Source organism: Loxodonta africana, chromosome 20 (assembly GCF_030014295.1).
Source record: "Loxodonta africana isolate mLoxAfr1 chromosome 20, mLoxAfr1.hap2, whole genome shotgun sequence".
NCBI classification, from domain to species: Eukaryota; Metazoa; Chordata; class Mammalia; order Proboscidea; family Elephantidae; genus Loxodonta; species Loxodonta africana.
Window position 1 is genome coordinate 71027245 of NC_087361.1, and position 26899 is coordinate 71054143.

The 26899-nt window shown below is 45.7% G+C and overlaps 1 protein-coding gene across 4 annotated transcripts in view; it reads right to left on the reverse strand.

Annotated features, from left to right (window-relative positions):
* Positions 1-275: 275 nt before the first annotated feature.
* ATP2B4 (ATPase plasma membrane Ca2+ transporting 4) overlaps positions 276-26899 on the reverse strand; it is a 117560-nt gene continuing 90936 nt past the window's right edge. For 2 of the 4 annotated variants that reach the window (XM_064273364.1, XM_003410242.4), the window contains exons 16-21: positions 19950-20141; positions 19254-19467; positions 17972-18183; positions 16967-17074; positions 13629-13805; positions 276-4889 (exon numbers count right to left, since the gene is read on the reverse strand). In XM_064273364.1, coding sequence (XP_064129434.1) covers positions 4572-4889; positions 13629-13805; positions 16967-17074; positions 17972-18183; positions 19254-19467; positions 19950-20141 — 1221 coding nt within the window. In that variant the 3' untranslated portion in view covers positions 276-4571. Of the gene's footprint in view, positions 4890-9981; positions 10090-13628; positions 13806-16966; positions 17075-17971; positions 18184-19253; positions 19468-19949; positions 20142-26899 lie in introns of all 4 variants that reach the window. The other 2 variants (XM_010590229.3, XM_064273365.1) reach the window with 2 other exon arrangements.

Sequence of the window (26899 nt, forward strand, 5' to 3'; positions counted from 1 at the left end):
TTTTTCAAAACTCTCCGGCTTCACAGCTCCTTGATTGTAGATTCTAACCAAAGTGGGTAGAGCCAAGCTTGCACTACAAGGGAATGAACCTGGCAGCCAGGGATGGGGTCGCCAGAGGGAAGCTTTGGCAGAAAAGCATGTCAGCGTCCCAGGACCAGCTGAGTTCTGGCTTTGCTCAGATGGGGTTCTTGACGTGGCTGTGGCAGCTCTTTCTCACTTTCAATGGACAACCAGTAGCATGACCCAAAAGTGGACACACATTGAGGACAGCACAGTTACAAGTGGGCATGGGTTTTTATTCTCAGTGCACGGCAGTACTGGTTTCTGCTCATCAGCAAAAAGCTTTATTGGTTCCAAAAAATTATCCCTTTTATTCTTCCTTTAAAACTCCTCCTCTAGTCTTCCCATCTCGAGAAGTGGAATAAGCACATTCCAATTTCAGATTCACCAGTTCATAGCATTTTTTTCCCCTTAAGAACCGTATAAATACATGCAAAACATTGTACATAGAGCTTAAATAATATCAAAATGCAAATACAGGTTGGGTGCACCATTAAGCTGAACTGCAAATCATGGCAACACACATTGGGGTATACATTGCTTTGATTTCACCATTTGGTTGTTTAAGTCATGCAGACCACAATAGTCAAATCTTTTGTTGTGTTTTTTTTTTCTTTTTGTACAAAAATACCAGTGCTTGTTATACTAGTTACTGAAAAAAGAAGAAACTCAAAATTCCTATCTACGTGCTGATTTGAAAAGAAAAACTTAGACTTCTTGGCACATATATATGGCATATTCACATATGGCCTATATACATGTGGAGGACGAAACATGAACCAAAGGCCAACTCAGTCACGGGGAGCTCATCTCCCTCTGTCTCTCCTCACCAAGAGGGAAGGGGACAGCAGGCCTCACAGCAGGGGTGGGGAAGGCAAAAGGAACAGCACTGAGCTAAACGGAAGGGTGTCTGGTCTATTCTGAGAAAAAGGGCTGGAATGGCTTAAGAATAGCAGGCATTTTTAACGCCCCACTCCCACCACTGCAGTGGGGAGATCCCGAGACAGGAAAGGTGAGGAAGTGTGTCTGTTCTGATGGTACCAGGGGCTGCTTCAATCGTGAGGCAAGGGATGCAGGAAAGAAAGGAAGGGACGCATTTAGAGTTTCCTGGCATAAGTGAGCTTGTCACATCCCTCTGGGTTTTCAGCAGTGAGGTAATCACTCAGATTTAACTGTGCAAACTCTCCCCTCTGACGCTCAAGGGGAAGAAGAAACCTAAAGCCTTAGTGAGTCCACAGTGCCCAGAGGGATTCCGAGGTGATCGCGCTCTCTCTTAACACCTTTGGGGGTGGGGGAGTCATTCCTGAGGGCAGAGGACACCTGTGGGAAGGACCTAGCCGCAGGCTGTTACCCAGGGGTAGAACCAGACTGTATTTTTTCCACTTAGAGCTCTATCCCCCGTCTAGTATATTGGACACAGCCTTTCTAGGGGAGGGAAGAAGTCACAGATCAGATCCCTGCACAAAAACTCACTAACGGAAAACTCCAGGAGGGACAGGACATCAAAGAACCATAAAAAAATGCAGACCCCACATCAGATTATCCTTCCAGACTAGGAAATACTAATGTCTTTGGTACCACTCTGCCAGTTGTTCCTCAAGAAACATCAAATCTGACCAAAGGTCCCTGCTTCTCACCACTAGGTATGAAAGAACCTGGCCATCCACCTCCACAGAGGGCAGATGATATTCACCTCCTGCTGGCGGTGTCCTTCTGGCTGGATGTTTTCTTTACCATCGGCACAACTTTAACACCCATTTTTCTAGGATTGTCAAGAGAGAAATCAAGGATAATACGTTCCCTTCTCCCCATCAGGCCCTTTTCAAACCCAAAGCACCATTTTGGGGGAAAGCTGTATTAACTTATGCCATATTTACTCATTGCCAGTTGGATTACGGAAACTGAATAGAAAAAACTTATATTAAAAAACATATGCACATAAACACTTAAACTTACTCAATTTTGTATCAACAAAGTTTATATTAAAAAAGTCTAGAACCCACCAATTTTTTTTTTTTTCCGAAGTATAAAGATGGCTGTTTGGAGAAAGCGTGTACGGTGTGTTGGTTTTTAAACCAATTACAAATGTGCTCAGTCACCAGTCATGTCAAACTGCTGGTTACGCGCTGCCTTCTGCAGGGTCACATGACGGCACTTTATTTAAATCCTTTACACAAAATACATATGGCTGACTCAAAAATATCAGTTTCTGATCTAAAGAAAACTATATATTTTTGCATAATATTTCTATATATTCTTCTTCTACTATGGAAACTAGAACACAAAAAAACCATTGGCTTTAGAAAAGTAGACACAAGCCCTCAAGAGTAACCTGTCAGGCACCATGAGAGTCTTTTGGGAGCAGAAACGGTAAAATAGCCTCCAGCGTTTGTTATTGGCTTATTTTTTAAAACCGATCTGAGGTAATAAAAGACTTGAAGAAACTAAACTTTCCAATGTACTTAATAAATACGTAAGGGAACACCTACCACCTCGGGCGAGCGTCTTCCCGCCCCGGAGTATTTAAAACAGAGAAAAGATCACTGAAGCATGTAACTCTTACAAAACCAAAATCAGATTTGTTTTTCTATTTCCTACAGTGATGAATTGTGTAGTAATGGGATTTTGTAAGGGGTATTAATTTCTTGACTCCTCCTACCTTGGACAGCTTATGTGAAAGGGGTGAGGGAGGAGGGATCCAGAAATAAAAACTGGAGCGGATAGGTCCAGGACACCTTTCTCTCACAAATGGAAATTTGGCAGTTTATCAGAGCTTCAAGCCCCTTCTCCCTGCGACCACCGCTCTAGAAAGAGGGGGCTTTCGTGATCTACTGGGGGATAGGAATTGGCAGACATGCGCTAACCCCTGCAGAGAAGAGCTAAGTCAACGGCAGCAGGATGAAAATGGAGCTCCTGTAAATGTGGCTCCACCTTGTCCCTCTAAGGAACACTTTAAAAATTCCCTAGCAAAGTCTTCAACTCCTGAGAGGTGGGTGCAGGGCAGGGGGGAAGAGGGCACTTCAGGCAGTGCTGGGGGGCGGAGGCACAGAGCTGTATTGTGCAGTAGTCAGAGTGCGTTGCTGGAGAGGGCTTCAGTGGGACACGTGTGAAAAAGAAGAGAGGGAGAACAGCAACTTTTCAAGGGGTGTCTTTTGCTCCTTTAAGTCAACAAAATATCACTGGAGCCTCTCATGTTGGGTACATAGTTTCAAAATCAAAATATTTAAGAAAGACTGGGACCTTCTCAGAGACTGGACAAGTTATGAGGTACAGCAAAGAGCAGAGTGAGAAAACTGAAGAGCACGTTAAAGCTAGTACCCAGGCAAGGTTTCTGGTCCCTGCAGGAAGGTTTTCTCAGATCCTGCTAGAATGGCCCTTTGGCCTCCAGCAAAAAAGGCTTCTCAACACGCACTCATCCAACAATCAGATCCTGCCCTGGGAGTGCTTTGGCAGATGGCTTTGCAAGCAGCAGTGGTCACCCCAAGAAGGAGCCCAGGATCTGCCAGCTCCTGGTTCTCAATATTCAAGGCCAGTTAAGAGGCAGGTCCGTACCACATTCATTCTTTTTCCACCAGTTTAGGATTAAGAGAAAGCTTAGGTCTAGGGTAAAAACTGCATACCACACATATATAAGCTTCGTGGTCAAGGCTGCTCTCTCTGGCACTTAAAAACCACACACACCTGACAAGTTGGCAGTTTAGAAGTAGAAGGCAACCTGGCAACAACGATGAAACTGGCTCTCCATTGCTTCAAAAAGACCCTTTCAGCAAAGAACCCCTCTGCCTCTGGAAATACACCAAGGGTTTCACTGGGGCCAGAGAGGAGATTGGTCAAAGTTTATTCAACTCACCCATGCGCTTTCTACTTTCTAAATCATCACACATGCACACGCGTACACACGTACGCACACGCACACACGTGAAGGAAAAGGAAGACAAGAGTGACAAAAGACCAAAAGGGCCTTAGGGAGGTGTGACAGGAAGGGCAGAAAGAGTTAGGGGGCTTTAGGTATAAATTTTCAAAATGGAAAGAATTGTTTAAAAAAAAATCACTCTTCAGGCTGATTCTACACATTCCATTCCAACCTCAACACATTTCAATTGAAGATATCTGTCTCTCCCTGAACCCTCAGCTTACAAGTGGCACAGACTCACAGGGTAAGCTCCAGAAGTCAGGAGATGGCAACATATGTGTGGATATTGGGGAAGAATTTGGATTGGAGTGTTGCCAAGAGGACCATCATCATTTCTTTAAAAATAGCAACTGATACACCCAAGGAGTAGATTCTACCATCACCTGCCTGGGGTTTGACTGGGTCCTGCTACAAACCCCAATTCAAGTTTAAGGTGAAACCCTTGTCAGTCTCTGCTCTTGCCTCTTCATGGTTAGGTGGGGTTCACACATACTTGGGAGCAGCTGACCCGACAGTTTTCAGTCCCATCATTACCTTATAGACAGGATAGATGAAAAAGGAAATAGAGAAAGCAGGGGAAAAGTCAGAGAACGAATGTTCAAACTGACGTCTCCAGGCTGTGTAGAGGGCTGTCCGAGTGGGAGTCAACAATCTGCATTTGGTTGCAATCCACTGCGTTGTTGTTTTTGTTGGCATATGGCGTGACTTCGTCGTCATCAATTGGGAACACCCTCGTCCCAGACTTAAAAATCTTTTCAGGGTTTTCCTCCTCTTGCTCCTCCAGGACTGGCGTTCGCGGCCCCTCCTCGTCTATGGCGAATTCAGGGTGGGTCATGAAGTCATGGATGGAGTTTTGGTTCGCAGGTTTCATAATGTTTTCATGGAGGGAACTATGGAACGCTTTGACCACTTTGATCTACACCAGGGGAAGGAAAAGGAGGATGAGAAAATAGGCAGGTGAGAATTGGTCAGCAGAACCAAGATCTGACGGTTTGAGGAGAGAAAAAACCCCCAAACTACAAAACACTACTGCTCAACAACCAAAACGGAACACAAAAGAGGAGCTAGAAACATCACACGGCTCACGTTTCAAGCATGGGGTGGGGGTGGGGGGGGGTGTGGTGAGTGATGGCAAACAACCAAGATGTTTCAACAGCTGCATTAAAAAAAAAAAAAAGATAGAAAACCCAAAGCAAAGTTAGTATTCCCAAATAATTCATTCTTAAAATAAAACAGAAAACAAAAAGATCCATTAGTTCTTTAGGGTGGAGGGCAAAGAATTTGGAAGTAGGTGCAACAAAACGGCCAACCAAGTGTAAAAGATGACTCAGACATGAGGATTTCTGTGCGGAGGCCAAACATTTTGTGAACGTAGAACAAAATCATTACACATTGATGCTGAGTTATCTGCTGAAAGCCCTCAAAGAACCAACATATGCCAATCTGTACATGATAGACTTTGGGTGATGAGCGACCACGAACAGGGTGCAGCAAGGCAGACAAACCAATCTTCACTGTGTCGGTGGCATGCGGGAAATGAAAACTCTTACACTCTGCAATTTAATAATCCGCTCTTTTGGTCAGAAGACATGCATAGATTTCCATTCCACACCTTCTCTGTTCCTCCCCTCCCAAAGGAAAACAAAATGCAAAACTGCACTCCCTCAGCCCCTTTCCTGGAAGATGTAGATATGATACAGGTATCGAAAGACATCTTCCTCCTGACCACCGAGAGAAGACCTGGCTCTCACAACCCAAGTGCATATTCACACTTCTGACACATGGCAACTGTGCCCAGGCATGCAGCTTTCTCCCAGCTGTTTCCAAATCGTGAAAGGAGGAGCATGATCTCATATGGAGAAGGGAAAGCATGGGGCCGGGAGAGATACTACCTAATCCAGGAGGCCGTGCTCCAAACAAATGGCCTTTCCAAAGGGATGGGGCAAAGGAAACAATTTACAGGCTTACTGGGTAGAGGCAAACACATTGCCCCGGAAGTGTCAACGTCTTTGTCCTACTGCACAAAAAGGAAGGGTTTCAATCATTCAGAATCAAAAGGAAGCCACTGACAATAACCAATGCCCATCAACAGCCTTTGCCTTATTCACAGGCACCAGCTCTTTTGCCAGCTTTGCTTTTCTGAACTGTAGACCTCTCTAAGGTATGGCTTATAACGTGGGTTGGTAGAATTGGGGTAGGGGAAAAGACTGCTGCTGTAGAACAGTATTGTTGGGAGGCAGCAGATCTTATTCTTGTCCAAAAATTCTTCCCGCAGAAAAGAAATGGGAGTGATGCAGGAGAAACTGGTGGGGGGTGGGGGTGGCGGGAAGGGAGGAGTGATAAATGTGGGGTAGGGCCCCTCTTTCATTCCTCTGCTATTTAAGCAAAAAAATATGTTCCTGCAGAAGAGGCAAGAATGTGGAGAGAGCAGAGCACACAGAGTCAAGCATACGAATTGGTTGGATTTCCTGTCCCAATGCTTCCTACCGTTATACAGAACCTTCAAAGACACTGTGCAAAGATGGCTCACCATCTGTACTGTTGGCCTCTCTTCTCTGGAGATGATCGTGTCTGCTGGCTAAGGCTTTCCTTACCTCACCTTACTCAACAACAGACTGGCAGGCCCACCCAGGACTGAGGTGCTCAGGGCTTAGAGGGCAAAGGATTCCTTGCAACTCAATAGAATCAGCTCAACAAGTGAGCCAAGAAGAATCAAGGAACCTGGGCTCACATTCGCCATGCTGAACAGAAAGTGAGGACCTGCTTCTCCATCCTTCTATGATTCCGGTTGATCATCTGATGTGTGAATTTTACCTGCTGTGTTCCCCTTGTTCCAGATCTCAGTGAGATCAGATGGGACAAAGGCTCCATCTGGTCTTCAGGAGGTGCCAAGTTTTAATAGATCTACATCAAATCTTAGAGCAAAGCAACTTGTATTAAATGAACCCAAACCCAATGCCGTCTCCTTTGGCCCTGATACAGACAAACTGGCCAAGGGACTGGTTCAAGGCCACACCACAATCTGCAGGAGTGAACATAGCCCACACCTTTCACCTACTTTTGAGACCTCAAAACGTCTAATGAGTGAGTGCTACAGGAAAGCAGGTACCTTTAGGCCACACCGGTCCATCATCTTCAATGCCAGTGATTTTCGAACTTCCTGCTTCTATATTTTTAAAGCAATTGAATCTTTCATTGACACAATTATATGCGAAGTCCAGTATAGAAAACAGATTTTTAAAAGAACTGGGGTTGGAGTGAGTGTCTGGAGCCCTGTTTGCTGGCTTTTCCTCTCACCTGTTAGGGTGACCAATAATTGTTACACGTAAACAGTGAGGGAGAGAAAAGAAAAATACGAAAACTTTCTTCTTTGGGGGAGTAAGAAACAGTCATCCAGCTAGACTGCAGGGCTTCTGGAATCTAAAGGGAAACCAGCCACCTGTAAGGGAAGCTCAAGTGAAGAGGAGTGGGAGAGCTAGGGAGTACCACCTGTCCAGGTGGGTGGAGAGAAAAGTGAGGAGATACAAGGCATGGAGCATTCCCAGAATTCTCCTCAACTCCAACACTGGCCTCAGGGAATACCGTACATAACACATGCTGATGAATAATCACGTATCACCACTGATCCAGCCCAAGGGCGGAAGCATCTTCACTTCCTGGTGCACGATGCTTGGTGCTGGTGCGTGAGCAGTGTGTGGGGTACAAGACGAAGCTAGCGAAGCAGGTGCTGTGAAAGCATCAGGCACTCTCCCCTCAGCCAACCAGCCCTCCCTTCCGCGGTCATCTTCTCTCAGAACCTCTGTGTGGATGGGCGCAGTGGCCCCTGTCTTACGGGTGAAAGTGGCTGACTGAAGGGCAACTCTTTTTTATGACTCAGGAGCCCCAACCAGGCTGGACTTTATATTAGGTACAAGTGCTAAGGGCCACTTGCTGAAACTCAGTGAATGGGCAGATGAAGACTTTCCTCAGATGGTATTCTGCTGTTTTCTACCCTCTTTTCAGAAACCAGGGAAGCGGAAGAGATCGGACCTCCCTGTAGAGGGAAGTCCTAGGCTGGACAAATAATTGAATTCATTTGAAGATCTGGAATGGGAAAGGGGTTTTAAAATGCATACAAATAAGTGCATACAAAGAAACAGAAGGCTAGGGTTTAAAGATGCATATAAACAAGTATGTATAAATCAATAGAAGGCTGTAAGTTCTAGCACTTCCAAGTGAGAAAGCACAGCTGGAGAAAGAGCAAGTGTGGCCTGTCTTTCCTGTCTGACCCGGACTCTGAGGGTCTGGAGCGTACTCTTCTGCCAGCTCCTCTACACCAGCCCAGCGGGCCCTGTCTTCTGCTTAGTCTGCAAGCATCTGACACCAACCCTTTGCACCAGAGAGGGATGATTAAAAAGAACAGAAGCTGGTTAGAAAAGGATTGCAAAACCAGAAGAAAAAAAGAAAATAAGAGAGGAATACGGAAGGACTAGCTAGAATCTCTTGGATATTTGCAGGGTAGACTTAATACTCATTTCTTGTCTGCCTTTGAGCCTAAAAAAAAAGGAGTACCTGTCTATACTGAACCCTCACCCCGTACCTCACAGCCACACACAGTTCTGAGTACAAAGAAAGTGGATCTAAGTCTAGTCAACCTCCACAGTTTGCAAATATGTGGCAGTGTAATGCTGTTTCTTCCTTCCCCTGACCTAGGGTTGGGTGGGTGGGCGAGATTAGGAGCAGGGAGGAAATAACGGACAGGTACTCAGATATCTGAAGTCCACAGACAATTCAATGTATTTAATACAGAGAAACTCCTTCCTCACCAAATACTTAAATAGCACCATCAACAGCGAGCTGACTGCATTCTCTCTGTTCTCTGCGGCCATTTGGGCGGAAATGAAATGACCAGGAACAGGAAGCATAAGCATTAGCAAGAACCCAATCTACCAGTGGGAACACCAGCTCTTAGGTGGAGAGTTGACAGCATGCCAATTGATAGGCAAGCCCAGAGAAAGGGCTTCCTAGGATTTTATGTTCCAAATAAGACATTGAGGGCTGACGATAGGTGACATAATGAAACTAAAAGGAGAGGAGAAGCAAAAAAAGCATTACTTTTCAGAAACTCCTGAAAAAAATTAACAAATGAAGTAAAGGTAAGTTATTTTGACTTTTGCATATATTTTCCTTCCCCAGAGGTGAATTAATTGATTCTTAAACCAGAGTTTGGCTTCAAGTCCCTGAAAAGTAAAACAACAGGGATGCTTAGTCCTGTACATTTGAACAGAGCCACATTCTTTTCCCCAAATCCAACTACAACTTTTATGCCAATATTTCTAGCTAATAATAGAGTGGCAGCCAAAATGACTATTGTCATCAGCCAGATCCAATACTGGCTCAGTTATGTCAGGTCTGCTAGTAAAATACCCATTGGCACGGTAGCCCCTTCACTCCTAGCTTCATATCCTTCAGAAACCTCTTTCCCAGGGAATTGGCCAGGAAATCTGAAACTTGCCCACAAGTAAAAAGAGGCCGTGGGTTTTCATTCAGCCTAATTTTATGTCTAGCTTAGAAGCGAAAGTTTATTAGACTCTTGAGAGGAAGTCAAAGGAGCAGAAGGAACGCAAGAACAACAAAAACATATCCAAGCAAAGCAACAAACAAACAAACAAACAAACCTCAAGAAAAGGGAGAAACAAGCAATGCAGACGAACTCTAAGAAAACAGGGTTATTATCTTCAAAATGGTTACGGTTTAATTTTCAAAAATAAAAAAACAAAGAAAAGGGCACACAGCCTGGTTTCTAGACTGGGGTTTTTGTCTTTTCTTCCATTAAATCAGAAGATCAGAGGGAAAAACCAAAAGGGAAAGATAACCACGGTTGGTTAAAGTGGATGCCACGTGCTCTCTTGTGGTCACTTTAGCAAATCATGCATGATAATAGACTATCACTCACTGCCCAGAGTAGGAGATGAAACAGCAGCAGCAACAGAAGTGGTGGGGGAAGATTTGATTGGTGCAACTGTTACATGGGATGAGCTAGGAACAAGTTTTACATCAAGCTGTTGACCCATGGTCTGTCGCTTTAGGACTCCCTTAAAAGAGGCTCCCGTCTGGAATGTGTTAACTACGTCGATCTGCAAAGAATCAGAGAGTGAGACAGCTTTGCTCCGCGGTCAGAGAGGTGAGTAAAGAGGAAGGGAGGGATATGGATGGTTGGGGAAGGAGGATGGAAGGAGCTGGGAAAAGGGGGACAGGAGATGTAAAGCAAGTAAGAGATTCCCTCTCCCCCAACGCAAAGCAAAGGTGAGGAGGGGAAGGTGGAAAATGTTAATTACATATCACACTTCATTTAAGGAACAATTAGCCATGGAGTCCAGACATCTAGCTAGAGTCTAGTCTTCTCTTCCCTTTTAGCCTATATTCTAGGTGTCAGGTACCCAAGACTATCAAAAATTTAAAGCGATACTCCCACCCCCATGACTCCCAACAAAGAGTGACAGCTTAGTCATTGCTTTGACCTAAACTTTTAAAAACAAGAACGCAATTTAAGAAACTAAAGGCCACTTATAATTACCAAATTTTGCGGTCCAGGAGCCTACAAATCGATTAAGCGGACTACCTATTTTTGCAGGTTTTCAAGGAAAAGTACCCATGTACTTGAAGAAACAACAGAGGCAGTGTAGTAGCCTATACATAGGCGGCCATGGTGGGAGGGTTCCTGGACCACAATTTGCTGGGTTCACCCTTTGTCTGGATTTCTTCTCCAAGACACCCTTTCTCTGTGCTGAAGTGGACAGGGCCCTGAGAACGCAGCTCAGGAATCCAGTAGCCAGGCTCATAGCGAATGCCTCTAACTGCGTGAGTGCTTTGAAGGTCCTCAAATGTCTAGCAGAAATGCTGACGATATAACTCAAAGGCTAGATTGAGTGAGATGGAGGAAGAGGAGTTGGTGGGCAGCTGCTGGCCCAGCCCTACACAAGCAGTCTCTGATTTCAGCATCCTACTCTTCAGAGGTAGAGGCAATTAATGCCATTAATTTCCCAACAACAATCTCGATCTGGGGCCTCAATTAAACCTACCATCCTTACTCCTGGCCCTGAGTAACAAGGAATATATCAAAACGAATTCTCTTGTTCTTCATGGATCTGATAGAATAGTCTTAGAGGTACCCTCTTGCCTTACTACTATGGGCAAATCTACCAGGAGTCTAGGGAAGGTGCTGATTCCATTCACCTTACTTTATTTCCCTGGGAGGGAAGAGGCAGGAAAGCAAGCACCTCGTCCTTATTTATAAAGCTTCCTGAGAAGCCACGAAATGTTTAGAGTTTGTTTCTGGATTCTGGTCAAAGTGTGAACTAAAACACCACTCCTTCATCACATTATACAGTTTCAGTGCCAGGGGACTGAGGAGCCTGATCCACAGGAGGAAAAAGTTTACACACGGGGGGGTTCCAGTCACATGGAAGAAGGGGCTGTAGAGACAGGTACTTTTCCTGATTGCTTACTAGGGTCACAACATCTCAACACCCACCATGAAAGAGGATCTCAGGTTTACCTTCCCAGGATTCTAGCATTTACATGTCCCAAACTTCTACTTTCCAGTAGAAACTAAAGAGAAAGAGAGAGGGGAAGGACAGCCTAGAACTAGGAAAGAGGAAATCCCAACCAAGTCTGTGTAATAGCTTGGTGACTCTCCTATCATCAAGTATTACAATGAGAATGACAGGAGCAACTAGATGGCTGGGGACTTGTTAGGACCCTACTGAGGCTGAGAAGTTGATGCCAGGAGATGGCCTTCAGTGTCCAGGATGCAGGCTGGCCAGCCTCATCTGCTCAGAGTCTAGAATGGCACGGACTTGGTCATGATGGTGTCTTTAGCAGCTTCCCTTTGGTGCCTAAGCTTGGGCTTTAAAGCTGTGCTGGCCCAACGGCCTCACACTCCAGCAGGGAAACGTAGGACACCTAAAGCCATCTAGGCAGCTACCCCACACGGAAACATAGGGCACCTAAAGCCATCTAGGCAGCTACCCCAGATGGAAACGTAGGGCACCTAAAGCCGTCTAGGCAGCTACCCCAGACAGAAACATAGTGCACCTAAAGCCGTCTAGGCAGCTACACCAGACAGAGGGGGTTATAGTCAAGGGAACGGCAGTTGGGAGTGGAGGGAAAGGTAGACCATGAATCCCAGGCCCTCGGGAAAGAAGGCTGGCAAGGAGCCAGGAGACACTGGAACGAGGGAATCCTGGCTAGGAAAAAAACCAATAGCAGAAGAGGACGCAGCTGATCCTGAAGGGAAGAAAAGCAAAGACAGGTTACTTTTAAAAGAGCAGACCTAAAGGAAAGCACAGGGTGCCTTGAAGACAGGAGCCAAAGGCACCAGGGTTCTATGAGCACATGAGGCCCTTGCTCTTGATGGACTCTGCAGCCTGGAGTAGGGTAGGGTGGGCAGGGTGGGGTGGGAACTCCGGATACCACAGGCAGTCTCTGCAGGTCCTGCTGGAACTTCCCTTCCTGGGAGGAACTAGAGAGAGGGGAAAGGAGCCCCACTGTTCCCCTACCTAGACCGTTTCCACCTGTCCATCTGCTGTCTCGTCCATAGGGAGACAAGTTCCTACCAGGTACCTGGTTTAGAATATTCATTTCACCTATTTTTCCTGTGCACTAAGGTGGTGGGGTGGACTAATGAACTTTCTAAACTATTTGCAAAGGCCAGTTTTAGAGCGTGAAACTTATTTCTGGGATCTCCAGCCAATCAGCAGAGAGAAAAAACCTTGTTCTCTGGTGAATACCCTTGAGATCTTGAGACTTAACAGATTCTTCGGATGGAGAATCTCAGCAGCGATGCAATAAAGGTAGGTGGGACAGTAGTAGGGAAAGTGACAGAATTATCAATGCCTAGACCAGCCCATCCACCCGGGGAAGGTAATTACAATCACTGAATGGAAGTGAAAAAAAAAAAGTGACTTAGGGCCATAGGCAGGTGACTCAGGAGCACCAGGACAGCTTCCATCCCATTTGAGAAATCACAAGGAGGGAAAGGTTTGATGAAATTATAGCTTCTTTCTTTTTGGGAAGCAAGTCTGGATCCTGCAAAAGATACTCAAGCATGGAAAGACTGGCTGTTTATACACACTCAACCATCAGATTCCCCATCATGGCCTTGCATTTTGAGTGGGGAAGAAGTAAGAGGGTGGGTTTTTTTCTACAAAGATCCCTCCAGATAACACCTGCATTATCACAACAGCAGCTTGAGTATATGCAGATACATCAAGTGTTTGCTGGGGTGCTGGCATAGAGATATTGTCCCATCCCTTTTTTCTGAGGGCTAGGGAAGACTCTGAACATTTCCCACCCTGTGGTCTACGGTTAGGTCCAGTGCCTACAAGAGACCTTATGCAGGAAGTCTGCCCACCTAATGGGGGCTTGGGGGAGTGGGTTTTAGAGCCAACACTAAGCTAAAGAACTAGGGCCCTTGACTAATCTCATCTCAGAACAGCCCACTTACATACCTCTGCCCCTGTGTTTCCTGAAGCTAGGGAGCTTGGGCCACCTGTTAGTAATGAGCCTTAGGAAAGGGAGAGACGCTGGCCACCAAGAACTGCTGCCCTCCCACCACCTCCCAAGATGGGGAGGTTTCTTCTCCCAGGCTGAAGATAGGTCACTATCAGAGTACCTGAGTCTGGATACGGTTCAGGCCCCGGAACCAAAGGATCTGGCCTCGGCGCAGCTCCATCTCGGCATGGTCAATCTCATCCAGCCCCTCAGCATCCTTGGTGATTTCCTCTTTGGTGGTGCCATGCCCAGCCTCCTTCAGGAACTTCAGGGATTGGGTAGGTATCGCAGAGATTACCTGAGAATAGGTACAAAGAAAGGGGAGACACCAGATTTCAGGGTGAGAAGGGCAGTCACTCTATTTACGTGGGCCAGGTCTTTGGATAGGCCACTCTCTGCCCTGTCACCCATCCCACTTGGTGAGCAGTGGGGAGAAGTCACTAATTCTTCAGGCAAACATTCACCAAGTGCCTACCAGGGCAGGTATTTCTGGACATTCAAAGGAAACCCTGGTGGTGTAGTGGTTAAGAACTACGGCTGCTAACCAAAAGGTTGGCAGTTCAAGTCCACCAGGTGCTCCCTGGAAACACTATGGGGCAGTTCTACTCTATCCTATAGAGTCGCTGTAAGTCGGAATCGACTCGACGGCAATGGGTTTGTTTGGTTTTTTGGTTGAACATTCAAAGGACAGCTTATGGTCTAGTAATCAACAAGCCATCTGCCTAGTTATGTACTTCATTCTCCTCCTGTCTCAGTTCTTCCTTTCCATCTGTACTTAAAGGGAATCAGAACTATATGCATGGTACACAGTTGGAAGGGACAGAGATCAGGACCTAGGGAAAATAAGCACAGGGAGAGGATAGATACATTGTATTTGCATAGGCAAGGGGTAGAGAAGGGTGTTGGAAAAGAATGACCCTCTTCTTAGTTACCACATGTAAAGTAAGTCCTGCGCTATAAAACTATAAAGAAAAGATGCTAAAAATTTTCTTGGGGTTGGGGTGAGGAAGTGGGTGGGACGGGCCAAAGTAAATCACTCAGTGAGCTTAGTCCCTGCCAGTCAGCTCTCCTTTACAACCACGATGAGGATTAGACAGGGCTCAGGTGGGAAAAGGGACTCTGTGTGGGGTCCAATATGGGGCCCAGAGTTTTGAAAAGGGAAGAGTGTCAAAGTTCTACTTTTGGATGTGAGACAAAGGAAGACTTATCTGGCATCAAGGCCACGTGGCCACACATGAGACTAGTCCCAGATGGTAGTTTCATACAGTAGGTGAAACAGCCAAGCTTCACCCAAGTTTAAAACTGCTAAGGGAGCAAGCAGAACAGGGTGGATGGAATCAGGTCAGGAGCTGGGATGGGGCTTATTAGGGTGGACCTCTAGGAGGTTTAGAAGAAAGAACCAGCAGATCCGTGGAGGGAGGCCTGCAGCCCCAGGGAGGGCCCTTTGGGGCCCACTAGTACAAAGTCTCCATTATCCAGATAGTTGAGTACCCGGGACGATTAGCAGAAGTACAGCCCAGGTCAGAGCTGAGGACAAGGGGGACTTAGCAAGTTGTATTAGGGAAGGAATGAAACTCTTACTAGGCTTGGTGATATTACAATATTATTGACAGCTAACATTGACTGAGCACTTACAAGGTACTTTAACAATTATGGATAACATGGTGAAGAATAGGAATTCCAGAACATGTGATTGTGCTCATGTGGGACCTGTACGTGGACCAAGAGGCAGCCGTTGGAAGAAAACCAGGGGAGGGTGAGTGGTTTAAAACCAGAAAAGGTATGCATCGGGGTCGTATCCTTTCACCATACTTATTCAATCTGTATGCTGAGCAAATAATCAGAGAAGCTGGACTATATGAAGAAGAACATGGCATCATAATTGGAGGAAGATACATTAACAACCTGCCATATGCAGATGACACAACTTTGCTTGCTGAAAGTGAAGAGGACTTGAAGCACTTACTGATGAAGATCAACGACTACAGTCTTCAGTACATATTGCACCTCAATGTAAAGGTCCAACTGGGCCAGTAAGCGACGTCATGATAAACAGAAAAGATCGAAGTTGTCAAAGATTTTGTTTTACTTGGATCTACAATCGACACCCATGGAAGCAGCAGTTAAGAAATCAAAAGACGTATTCCATTGGAAACTGGCTGCAAAAGACTTCTTTAAAGTTTTAAAAAGCAAAGATGTCACTTCGAGGACGAAGGTGAGCCTGACCCAAGCCATGGTATTTTCAATCGCTTCATATGCATGGGAAAAGTGGCCAATGAATAAGGAAGGCCAAAGAAGAATTGATGCCTTTGAATTGTAGTGTTGGCGAAGAATATTAAATATACCTTGGACTGCCAAAAGAGTGAACAAGTCTGTCTTGGAAGAAGCCCAGCCAGAATGCTCCTTAGAAATGAGGATGGTGAGGCTCATCTCATGTACTTTGGACATGTTATCAGGAGGAACCAGCCCCTAGAGAAGGACATCATACTTGGTAAAATAGAGGGTCAGTGAAAAAGAAGACCCTCAATGAGATGAACTGACACAGAGGCTGCAACAATGGGCTCAGACATAGCAACAATTGTGAGGATGGCGCGGGACCAGGCAGTGTTTTTTTCTCTTGTGCATAGGGTCGCTATGAGTCAGAACCGACTTGGCGGCACCTAGCAACCACAACATATCAGTGTTCTGGCCTTTTCTATATAATACCTGATTTACTGATTAACAGTGACTCTGTTATCCTCAGTTGAGGCAGCTGAGGCACAGAGAGGTAAGTAGCTTGTCCAGGGTGATTCATCTTGTGAAAAGGAGAGCAGAGACTCAGCCCCAGAGCCCACGCTTTGAACCATATGCCATCCTGCCTCTCTAGAGATCTTGTGAGTCTCAGGTGACAGAGTCAGGCCATGATGAGAAACAGAAGAGGCCCAGGAGTCCTGAACTACGTCAGCAGAGCAGCCCATGGCCAGAATTCAGCTTCATTAGAATAAAGACATGTGCTTCGTAAACTCTTCGACTTCTAACGGGTACCAGTTGCTGTCAAATCGATTCTAACAGCAACCCTGTGTATGTCAGAGTAGCACTGTGCTCCACAGGGTTTTCGATGGCTGATTGTTTTTAGAAGTAGATTGCCAGGCCTTTCTTCCGCCACTGGATGGGCTTCTACTTCTAAGCCTCCTTAGTTTCTTAGCAAAATTTCACAGAAAAGTTCCACTCCCATCTCAGAGAAGCTAAGGATTTGCCTGCCTCCAGGCATGGTTACAGAAGTGACCTGAAGCCTGTGAAGTGGAGGGCACTGATCATTCCACTCTGGGATCCTATGAGATGGGAAAAAGGTAAAAACTTGGGGGGTCAGTGAGGAGAAGACGAGGAAGGAGGAGCAGGAAGTGTCCACAGTTGCTTGCTCCCTCTCATCTGGAGCAGAGCAGACGTGCGGAGGCATGGGGAGCGCGTGCCTGTACTCACCTGGCCCCACAGCAGCTCTCCAATCCCGATGAAGAGACACCAGAACCACTGGGACAGGGTGAGCCCTGTGCAACTGAAGGGCTTGCCCCCAAATTCCACAATGATAATCTGCAACAGGGAAGGGGACAGGGAGGCAACAGGTAGCTAGCACTTCAGCCAGGGGTACCAGAGCCACGACACCCCCCTGCCCAGGATCCCTCTGGTGCAAGCCTTGATCTGCTCTCTGAGGAGGGGGAAAGGAGAAATCCAGAAGAGGAGACAGACACAAATAGCCTTTATAGACACTCTGAAGGGGGAGACCGATGCAGTTATGCAGACTACCATTAACACAAGGACAGGGGGAGCTGGGGGCACTGGAGGCTTCTTGTGACTACCGTTAACACCAAGAGCTGGGTTACAAAGGGAAGGCATCTGTGATAGAGAAGAGGAATCCAGGATGGGCACTCTGGCCAGGGCAGAAGGAAGCGACTCCATCCTTTTAGCAGCAGGGCAGCCATGCCCTTCACCCCAGTTCCCATAGGACAAGCCCACGCCAGGCTTATTCTGTCTTCTATTCTACATACAAGCCAGCTCATCACCTCTCTTTCTCTGTGAATTGCATGGCACTGTCTACGATGAGCCATTTTAGAACAAAGGGACAGGGACATGGAGCGAGCCCATACTGTGCCTGTAAACACATGTTACGTGTGCTGGCAGGGGCTAGAAGACAGTGACCCTCCTCTTGGACACTCTGTGTAATTTCTGCATTTCAGAAATATCATGAAAGGGTCCTACGAGTCTTATTTGATTTGTTGCTAACATGCTGCCTTGTCCTGAACACCTGACCTAAGAGGGGCTCCAATCTTGGAGCAGCGTGTAAAGAGGAGCAAACTGGGATCCCCAAAGTGTACAACCCACAACCTTAGCCCCTGTGACTCCTCCATTCCTCTTCCAGGGTGTGTAGGGAATCCTGACTCCCAATTTCCAGCCTGTCTCACCCCAGGCCTACCACAGCTAGACACTCACCTGGCTGACGAATGTGCCCAAGACCACAGAGCAGAAGATGGGGTTGCGGAAGATGCCTGCAAAGACATTCCTCTCTCCGTGGATCTTGCGGGAGTTGATTTCATTGAAGAGCTGCATCAGCACGAAGGTGTTGAAAACGATGGTGTAGTGTTGGCTGGGTGGTGAGTGTAGAGGTGCCTTTCGGCCACTGTCAATGTCAAAGAATTTCTCACCTAGTGGGGAGAAGGGAAGCACTGGTCTCAGGTTTAGCCAGAACTCATTGGTACAGCCAACTGGTGCTCATGGCTGGTATCCATTCTAATCGGTCAGTATCTGTGCTAAACTGTTACCAAATACAGTGAAGCCTGTGAGAGCTGGAACTTGACAGGATTGCCTTGTTTTTCCAGGTCTCACAAGTTTTCCGCCTTTGACAGGGTGCAGTCTTACAACTTTTTTCTAGATTGTTTGAGCTTTGCTTCTTTAACAGGTTTCCACCTTACACATGTTCCAGTTTTTGCAGGTTGTGCTGTATTTTACATGTTACACCTGGTCTCCACCTACCTGACCCCCCATCAGTTTGCCCCATTGACACCTGCATTCTTGCAGTGTAGCTTGTGTGCACTGGAGTCAGGCAGACACAGGGTTAAATCCTACTGCCACTCTGTGAACTGAGCTTCAGCTTTCACATCTATAAAAAAGGTCCACAAAAGCCACCTGTCTTAGTCATCTAGTGCTGCTATAACAGGAATACTACAAGTGGGTAGCGTTAACAAACAGAAATTTATTTAGGAAGCTAGAAGTCTGAGTTCAGGGCACCAGCTCTAGGGGAAGGCTCTCTCTCTCTGTCCTCTCTCAGGGAAGGTCCTTGTCTCTTTCAAGCTTCTACTCCTGGACGATCTTCATGTGGCCTGGCATCTCTACTCCCCCATCTCTTCTTGCTTCTTTATGCCATCTCTGCTCTATTTATATCTCATAGGTAATTGGATTAAAACACACCCCGCACTGGTATGGCCTCTTAACATAACAAAGAAAACCCATTCCCAAATGGGATTACATCCACAGGTATAGGGGTTAGGATTTATAATGAGTACTTCTGGGGGACACAACTCAGTTCCTAACACCACCCTTGTGAGATCCTTAACAGGAGTGTATGAAACAGCATGATGCACAAAGCACTGTGGGAAGCTGCGCTTGTCCTTAGTCTCGTGCTCCGCGTGTCCCCATGCTGTCTCCTTCCCTCAGGCTGCCAGCCTCTGTCCCAGCTCCACCTACCCCGCCAGCCCTAGTTCCACCTGTGGCTCACCAGCAAAGACAAGGAGAAAGATGACAGTGAGCTGATAGACTCCATGACCCAAGATGTTCTTCATCATAGTACGTGAGATCAGAGGCTTATGTCGGCCGTAGGGGCGACGCTTCAACAAAGAGTCTGTCGGAGGCTCTGTGGCCAGGGCCAATGAGGCAAAAGTGTCCATGATTAGATTAACCCACAGCATCTGCACAGCTTTCAATGGAGAATCCTGGTGGGAGGAAGAACCAGTCCTTGTAGCTTTCCTCAGAGACCACCCACCTCACTCGTGAGCTCCACCTTTACTCCTGAGATGGCCTGGCTCCTACTCTCCACCGAGCCTTAGGATCTGGCTCTGCCACCCATTAGCGAGTGGCCCTGAGGAAGCTACTTAACCTCTTTAAGCCTCAGATTTCTCAGCTGTAAAATAGGGATAGTAACACCTACCTTGCAAGGTTGTTTTTGAAGAACAGAGATAATACATTTAAGTACTCATCGTAGTGGCTGACACAATGTGCGAAATAAACGGTAGATAAATTTCCACCATCCCACATAAATGGATGGAGAGAGTGGACCTGGGAGAGCTAACTCCTGCCCCAACACAACTGGGGAAGCCCTTGTCCTTGCTCCTCAGTAGTCACACTATAGCCCGTGCCCCGTGTTCCTTAGCCCCTGCCTCATCCCTCCCATCTCAGCCCACCCCTCATCCTTCACCTGAGTGATACAAGCTCCAGTGAAGGCCACGATCACGGCCACCACGTTCACAGTGAGCTGGAACTGAAGGAACTTGGAGATGCTGTCGTAAACATTTCGTCCCCACATCACTGCCTTCACAATGCTGGTGAAGTTGTCATCTGTCAGGATGATATCTGATGCCTCCTTTGCTACATCTGTGCCTGCAATACCCTGAGGTAAGAAGAGGAAGGAAAACAGCGAGGAAATGGATAAAACAGAGTTGATGAGGAGCACTGCTGGTGCAACGATTAAGTGCTCTGTTGCTAACCAAAAGGTTGTTGATTTAAAACCCACCCAGCGGCTCTGCAGGAGAAAGGCCTGGTGATCTGCTCCCAAAAAGGTTATAGCCTAGGAAGCCCTATGGGCATTTCCACTGCCACACGGGGTCACCACGAGCAGCAAGTTGACTCGACGGCCCCTGACAACACCTACGGAAGCGGCGGCGGAGTAGTGGTTGAGTGCTACGGCTGCTAACCAAAGGGTCAGCGGTTCAAGTCCGCCAGGCGCGCCTTGGAAACCCTGTGGGGCAGTTCTGCTTTGTCCTGCAGGGTCGCTACGAGTCAGAATCGACTCAACGGCACTGGGTTTGGTCTGGTTTTTGGTACCAACATCTACAGCAAGGTTCTGAGTCCAGACTCCATTTCTCGTCCTCTAAGAAGTTTCAAGGAGTCCTGGTGGTGCAATGGTTAAGAGCTCAGTTGCTAACCAAAAGGTTAGCAGTTCCAATCCACCAGCTTCTCCTCCAGAGAAAAAGCCTGGCGATCTGCTTCTGTAAAGATTACAGCCTAGGAAACCCAGTGAGGCAGTTCTACTCTGCCTGCAGGGCTGCTGTGAATTGGAATCAACTCGATGGCAAACCACAGAGAAGCTTCGGAACGTGGCATAAACACCAGAGGGCACACTAGCCACACAAATACTCTGAAGACTCAAACTACATATTTCCAGTTCTATTTTCTCCTGAAGAAAATGAAGGGAAAATGTGTCACTGTTACAGAAAAGAGGGCAGGAGCCTGGAGCCAGACTGGAAATTTTAGTCATCTTTGCTTGCCCTTCCTCCCTCCCCTCCTTGGAAACAATGAAAACAATTAAAAGGTTTCCAAGCCCTGCCTAGTCCACGTCCAAATCCTTAAATTTCTTTTCCCACTGCCAGCATCTCAGTTAAGCACTTGTCTCCCCCCACGCCTTAAAGTCACCCTACATTCTGTTCCAGGAGGAACCGTCTGGCAGCACAGTTCAGATGTCCCACTCTAGTTCAAAATCCTGTCACTGGGGAACCACTAAGACTTCTGAATGGACGTGGAGAGCTGGCCTGTAGGAACAGGAGACTTTCTAGCCTGGCAGTCAATGCCCCCCGCAAGTGAATCCTGATTCATTTTCCAATCTGCTCTTATACAGCCTTTCTGTTCAGAGCTTACTGGTTTATTCACAACTCCCTGAATCTCTCATTCACTTCTATAGGCTGATACCATTTCCCCAAACCTGGAACTTCTTCTTACCCCATCCACTTAAATCCTATCTTTCTCTAAGGTCCCACTCAACTAAGCCTTACTTGTTCTGTGAAGCCGATTCTAACATCTCCAGCCCACATTTTAGTCCAGGTTTTGTGACTCCTACAATTCACAGAGGAGTTTATTCTCTAGCTTGTACTAGTGTGTTATACTGGTAGGTTATCTCTTCTCTCTACAGATTGTAACGATTAACTGCTAGATAAGAAAAAAACAGCTACCCTCAAGTTGACTTCAACTCACGATGATCCCATGTGTGTCAGAGAAGAACTGTGCTCCATAGGGGTTTCAATGGCTGATTTTTCAGAAGTAGGTTACCAGGTCTTTCTTCCGAGGCACTGCTGGATGGACTTGAACTGCCAACCTTTTCGTTAACAACCGAGTGCATTAACTGTGTGCGCCACCCAGGGACTCCATCTGTTAGACAGACTATACAATTCAGTTTCCCCAGAAAAATGGGCTGCTATGAGTTGGAATCGACTTGATGACAATGGGTTTGGTTTTGTTTTGGGTCAGACATCAACACAACGCTGTACCATGCACTGCAAAAAGAAACAAGGAATATCTCTGTGTACTACTATGGAATTGTCTCCAGTTTCTTTTAAGTGGGAAAAGCAAGGTGGAAGGAAGAGCGTCTAGTAGGGTATCATGTATTTAATAGGGTGAGATGTAAATGCTGTATGCATCTGAGTATATTTTAAATAATAGATTATGTTATATTTGATTATATTTAAATGGAAGTATAAACCAAAAACTAAAGAAACGATCCCTGAGAAGTGAAGAGGGAGGTGACAGGGTGGAGGAAACAGGGCTAGAAGTTAGATTTCTATGAATAAACCTGTTTTGCATATTTGACATTAGAACCATGTAACCATTTTATACAAATATAAAACAAATTAAGTTTAAAAAGCAATCCTTAAAATTGAAGGCAACATGATACACGTGAACTGGTGCAGCTAGTTGGTGTCATAACCACACAAAGAAGAAACGTTTCAGATGACTTCAAACTACTGTAGTTTGATGGCACATCTCCAGTAGGATCTACTCACAGGGTAAAAAAATCTACAAGGAAAAATCTTAACTGTTTTTAGTAGAGTAAATGTATTATTAAAGGATCCCTGGTGGTGCAGTACTCAGCTGCTAACCGAAAAGTTTGGTGGTTCAAACCTACCAGCTGCTCCGTGGAAGAAAAATGTGGCAGTCTGCTTCTGTAAAGATTACAGCCTTGGAAACCACATAGCGGCGGGCGGGGGGGGGGAGGTTCTACTCTGTTCTATAGGGTTGCTATGAGTTGGAATCGACTCCATGGCACAAAACAACAACTAATGTGTTATTGTTATTTAACAATATTAATATTTTTATTTCTAAACTATTACATATACTCTAAGATAATACAAATGAATAATTATGACAATGCCATTAGCAACCAATCACTTCTTCATAAGACATACAAATACAAAATTAGAGAAGTTAAACCGAAGTTCTATCATTCTAGGTTTGAATCAGAAATTTTTATATGAATTCATGAAGTAAATAATTCAAAAAAGAAAAAAGAGATATATTTCCTAGACGTTTCCTGAAAAGACCTAGAAACAATGATCTACTCAGTAGCAAGGAACACCCTAGTTTTCAGGTTGTGTTCTCACTAAAATAAAGCAGGACCCCTTTGAGAAATGGGTGGTTCCAGATCTAGGAAAAGAAACATACATACTATTTCTCGAGAGATTCAAGGAGTTGTGAGTAAACCAGTAAGCTCTGAACAGAAAGTTACGTAACAGCAGATTGGAAAATGAATCAGGATTCACTCATGGAGGGCACTGACTGCCAGGCTAGAAAGTTTTCTGTTCCTAAAGCCCAGCTTTTATGCAAGAACACAAAAGCTTACTGCAAGAAACCAAGAAAGCTATCAGAGGCCACTAGGATTGTGTCAAAAAGACTCAGCAGTCTTGAAGAGGCTTCTACTGGCTAAAGATGCAATGGAATGAAACACTTCAAAGAAACACAAATCCATGAGTTCATAGTGAAACTTTAGCAACTGACGGGTCACCTTTGGAATATCCTAAGAAGCCAACTCATTATTTTGAAAACTGGTAGATAAAAGAAAAGAATCAAGTATTACCCTGCTTTTATGTAGGAACTGAGCTTCAGAGTAACCAAATAGTTGAGGAGGAGATATTTCTTTTTATAGAAGTATTCAAGTTAATAAGGAAAAAGAATTAGAATATCATTATTTTGCAGCCCCTTTTTTTTTTTTTTTAATAAAATAAGGGATCTAGAATCTGATCACCTCTAGAAACTACTGTAACGTTGTTGTTAGGTGCTGTCAGGTGCTGTCAAGTTGATTTTTGGCTCAGAGAGACCCCATGTGATGGAGTACAACTGTCTCATAGGGTATCCTTGGCTATAATCTTTATGGGACCAGATCGCCAGGTCTTTCTCCCTCGGAGCCTCTGGGTGGGTTTGAATAGCCAACCTTTTGATTAGCAGCGGAACACTTAACCGGAGCGCCAAAAATACAGGATCTAGAATTCAATCGTTCCTAGAATTACTAGTTTATAGGAAATACAAGGGACAAAAATAGGTTAAAGGACACCTTGAGGATGGAGTAAGCAAAATCTACACTGTGGGATACTCTGTAAGACAAGTAGTCTGATTTCTTCAAAACCAAATTGCAAATGGGGAAAAAGACGGAAAGGGATGGTGCAGAAAAGATTTAACATAGCAGGCCTGAGACTGCTATCCTTAGGAAGGCCTGTTTGCAAGGTTGGCCCTAGACTGGCATCTGGAACTTGACTCTCACAGTGTTCCCAGTCACCAGTTAACTGATAAGAGTAGTTCACTGAACCTAGACTATTTGTGCAAATGCTATGGTTTATGTCGAACACTTACTTTCCTTCTGGAAGCCTGGGATTTTGGTACGTGCTAGGCAAAGGGTGTCTATGTGACCAGTCCCAAAAAAACCCTTGGTGGCGAGTCTCTAATGGGCTTCCCGGAGAGAAACATTGCATCCATGTTGTTGCATTTTCACGCTGGGGGAAGAGTGCACTGTGTGATCCCTCATGGGAAGCAGAGCACATAGGAAGCCTGCACATGGGTTCCTCTAGATTCTGCCTGTGTCTCTTGCTCCTAAGACCCAGCCATCTATTCTTACTTTGTCGCTGTAATAAATCTTAGCCAGGAGTACAACTATATGTTGAGCTCCATAAATCCCACTGAATCTCTGACTGAAGGTGTGGTCTTGGGGGCCCCTCAGCGGTGGGAGTGGTAGGATTTGTTAGACTGATTCCAACTCACTGAAATGCCTAGAATGTAATTTGGGAAAAAGAAGGAGAGAGCGGTGGGGATCATGAAGCTCTGGTACTTGGATGGCTACAGAATTACCCCTGGTCTGAAAGAGTAGCTGTCTGAGAGGTAGTTTACCTATGGAATTTCAAACAATAGATCCAGGCTCAGGAGAGCTGGCTGCTGGATCCCCTGCAGTTTTTAGCTGAGGTGAGAAAAAAGAGCAGCCCAGGGACACCTTCGGTTTTTGCTCTCTGGTCCAGGTGGGAGGGGAAAGAACTAAAGGTGAACTTTGGGTGGACCAAAGATGTTAAAACTTTGCACTGTTCTCTCCTCCAACTGGGAGCAAAAATTTTAAATCATTTTCCAGGGCTAGAGCGAGGCTTTAGATGAACCAGAGGGGGAAAAAAGGGCAGGGGAAAACCACTCCAGACTTTTTTTCAGCCTGTTGTGACCCCGACACTACCCAGCAGTTTTCTCCTTTTTCAGAACGGGCAACTGAGAGCTTAACATAACTAAAAAAAAAAACAAAAACCTATAAGCTGTTCTTACTCTGCCTGCCTCCTTCACATATCTCTGTTAATGAGTTTGTTTTGACCAAATTTTAATAACTTTGTTCTTTGTTTTAAACTGATGCAGGCAACCTTTTGTTATGTTCGAACTACCTGTGGCCTACAACCCCCACAAGAAAATCAGAGCCCAGGTATCAGATATGTATATCTTTAGCCTAATAAAGAAATGTCTGGCAGAGGACTACAAAGACACTTGTAACCCTTCTAAGACTCTATATAAACTCTAATGTAAAATTGCCCTTTGGGACTCCATAGAGACAGCCTGTGTTGCTGCTGGGTCCCCGGGGATGTATACATCAACTGAATAAACTTTCTCACTCTTTCTGACTTGGAATATGTTTCATTGGCTCGACTGCTCCAGGGCACGGACCCTAATCAGGTAACACTATCTATATTGCTTTTATGGAAACCCTGGTGGCGCAGTGGTTAAGAGCTATGGCTGCTAACCAAAAGGCTGGCAATTCAAATCCACCAGATGTTCCTTGGAAACCCTATGGGGCAGTTCTACTCTGTCCTCTAGGGTCACTATGAGTCGGAATCGACTCGATGGCAACAGGTATATTTCTTTTATTCTATTTTTTTATTGCAGCAGCAGTCCCCCTACCTGCCCCCACCCCCACCCCCAGCCCTTAAATGCTGAATTTACTGCAAGGGGTTTGTGTAAACTTGCAAAGAGGGGAAAAACTTGCAATGAGAAGAAAGGGAATACAACTACTACTAATAAAACAGCTTTTGCTAATTATATCTGGACATGATAAAAATTGATGTAAAATGTTAATGTCTATCATTCCATAAATGTTGGAAGAATCTGCACAATCAGGGGAAGCTGCAAAGAGAAAAGCTAATGGGACACCACCCCCTGGCTTTTGCTGCTGGTGGCAGATTGGAATTTAAGCTCTGAGTACTGGACACAAAACAAGTACCACGACTGACGTTATTACTAGGATTTTTCCCTCTGGGGAAAAAAAGCGGGGGTGGGTGGGGAGATGAGAGGAAAAGGAGGCCATTTCCAGGTGGAGATACCCTTTTGGAGTTTTAAAAAGCACTTGAGTTTGCTAATGAGCTCTTGTAAATCAAATGTTTGAGCCTTAGAGGCTGATGATTTCCCAGTCTGATATGCATTTTTTTGAGTAGGTCAATTTGGACCTTGTTGTGTGCCACTGAGTCAATTCCGACTCATAGCAACCCTATAGGGCAGAGTAGAACTGCCCCATACGGTTTCCAAGGCTGGAATCTTTACAGAAGCAAGCTGCCATATCTTTTTCCCACAGAGCGGCTGGTGGATTCAAATCTCTGATCTTTTAGTTAGCAGCTGATTGCTTAACCACTGCACCACCAGGGCTCCTCAATTTGGACCTTAAGACTCACAAAATAAAAAGGCTTAAAAAAGCCTTGCTTCTCACTTGGACTGGGCACGCCCTGTAGCATCTTAGCTTTGCTGCTGCTAAGAAATGCCCCTGGCTTTTTTGGAATTCTGAATTCACAGATCTTAATTACCTGGATGGAGTCCTTGGGTGGCGCAAATGGTTAACAAGCCCCATTGCTAATCAAAAGGTTGGAGGTTCGAGTC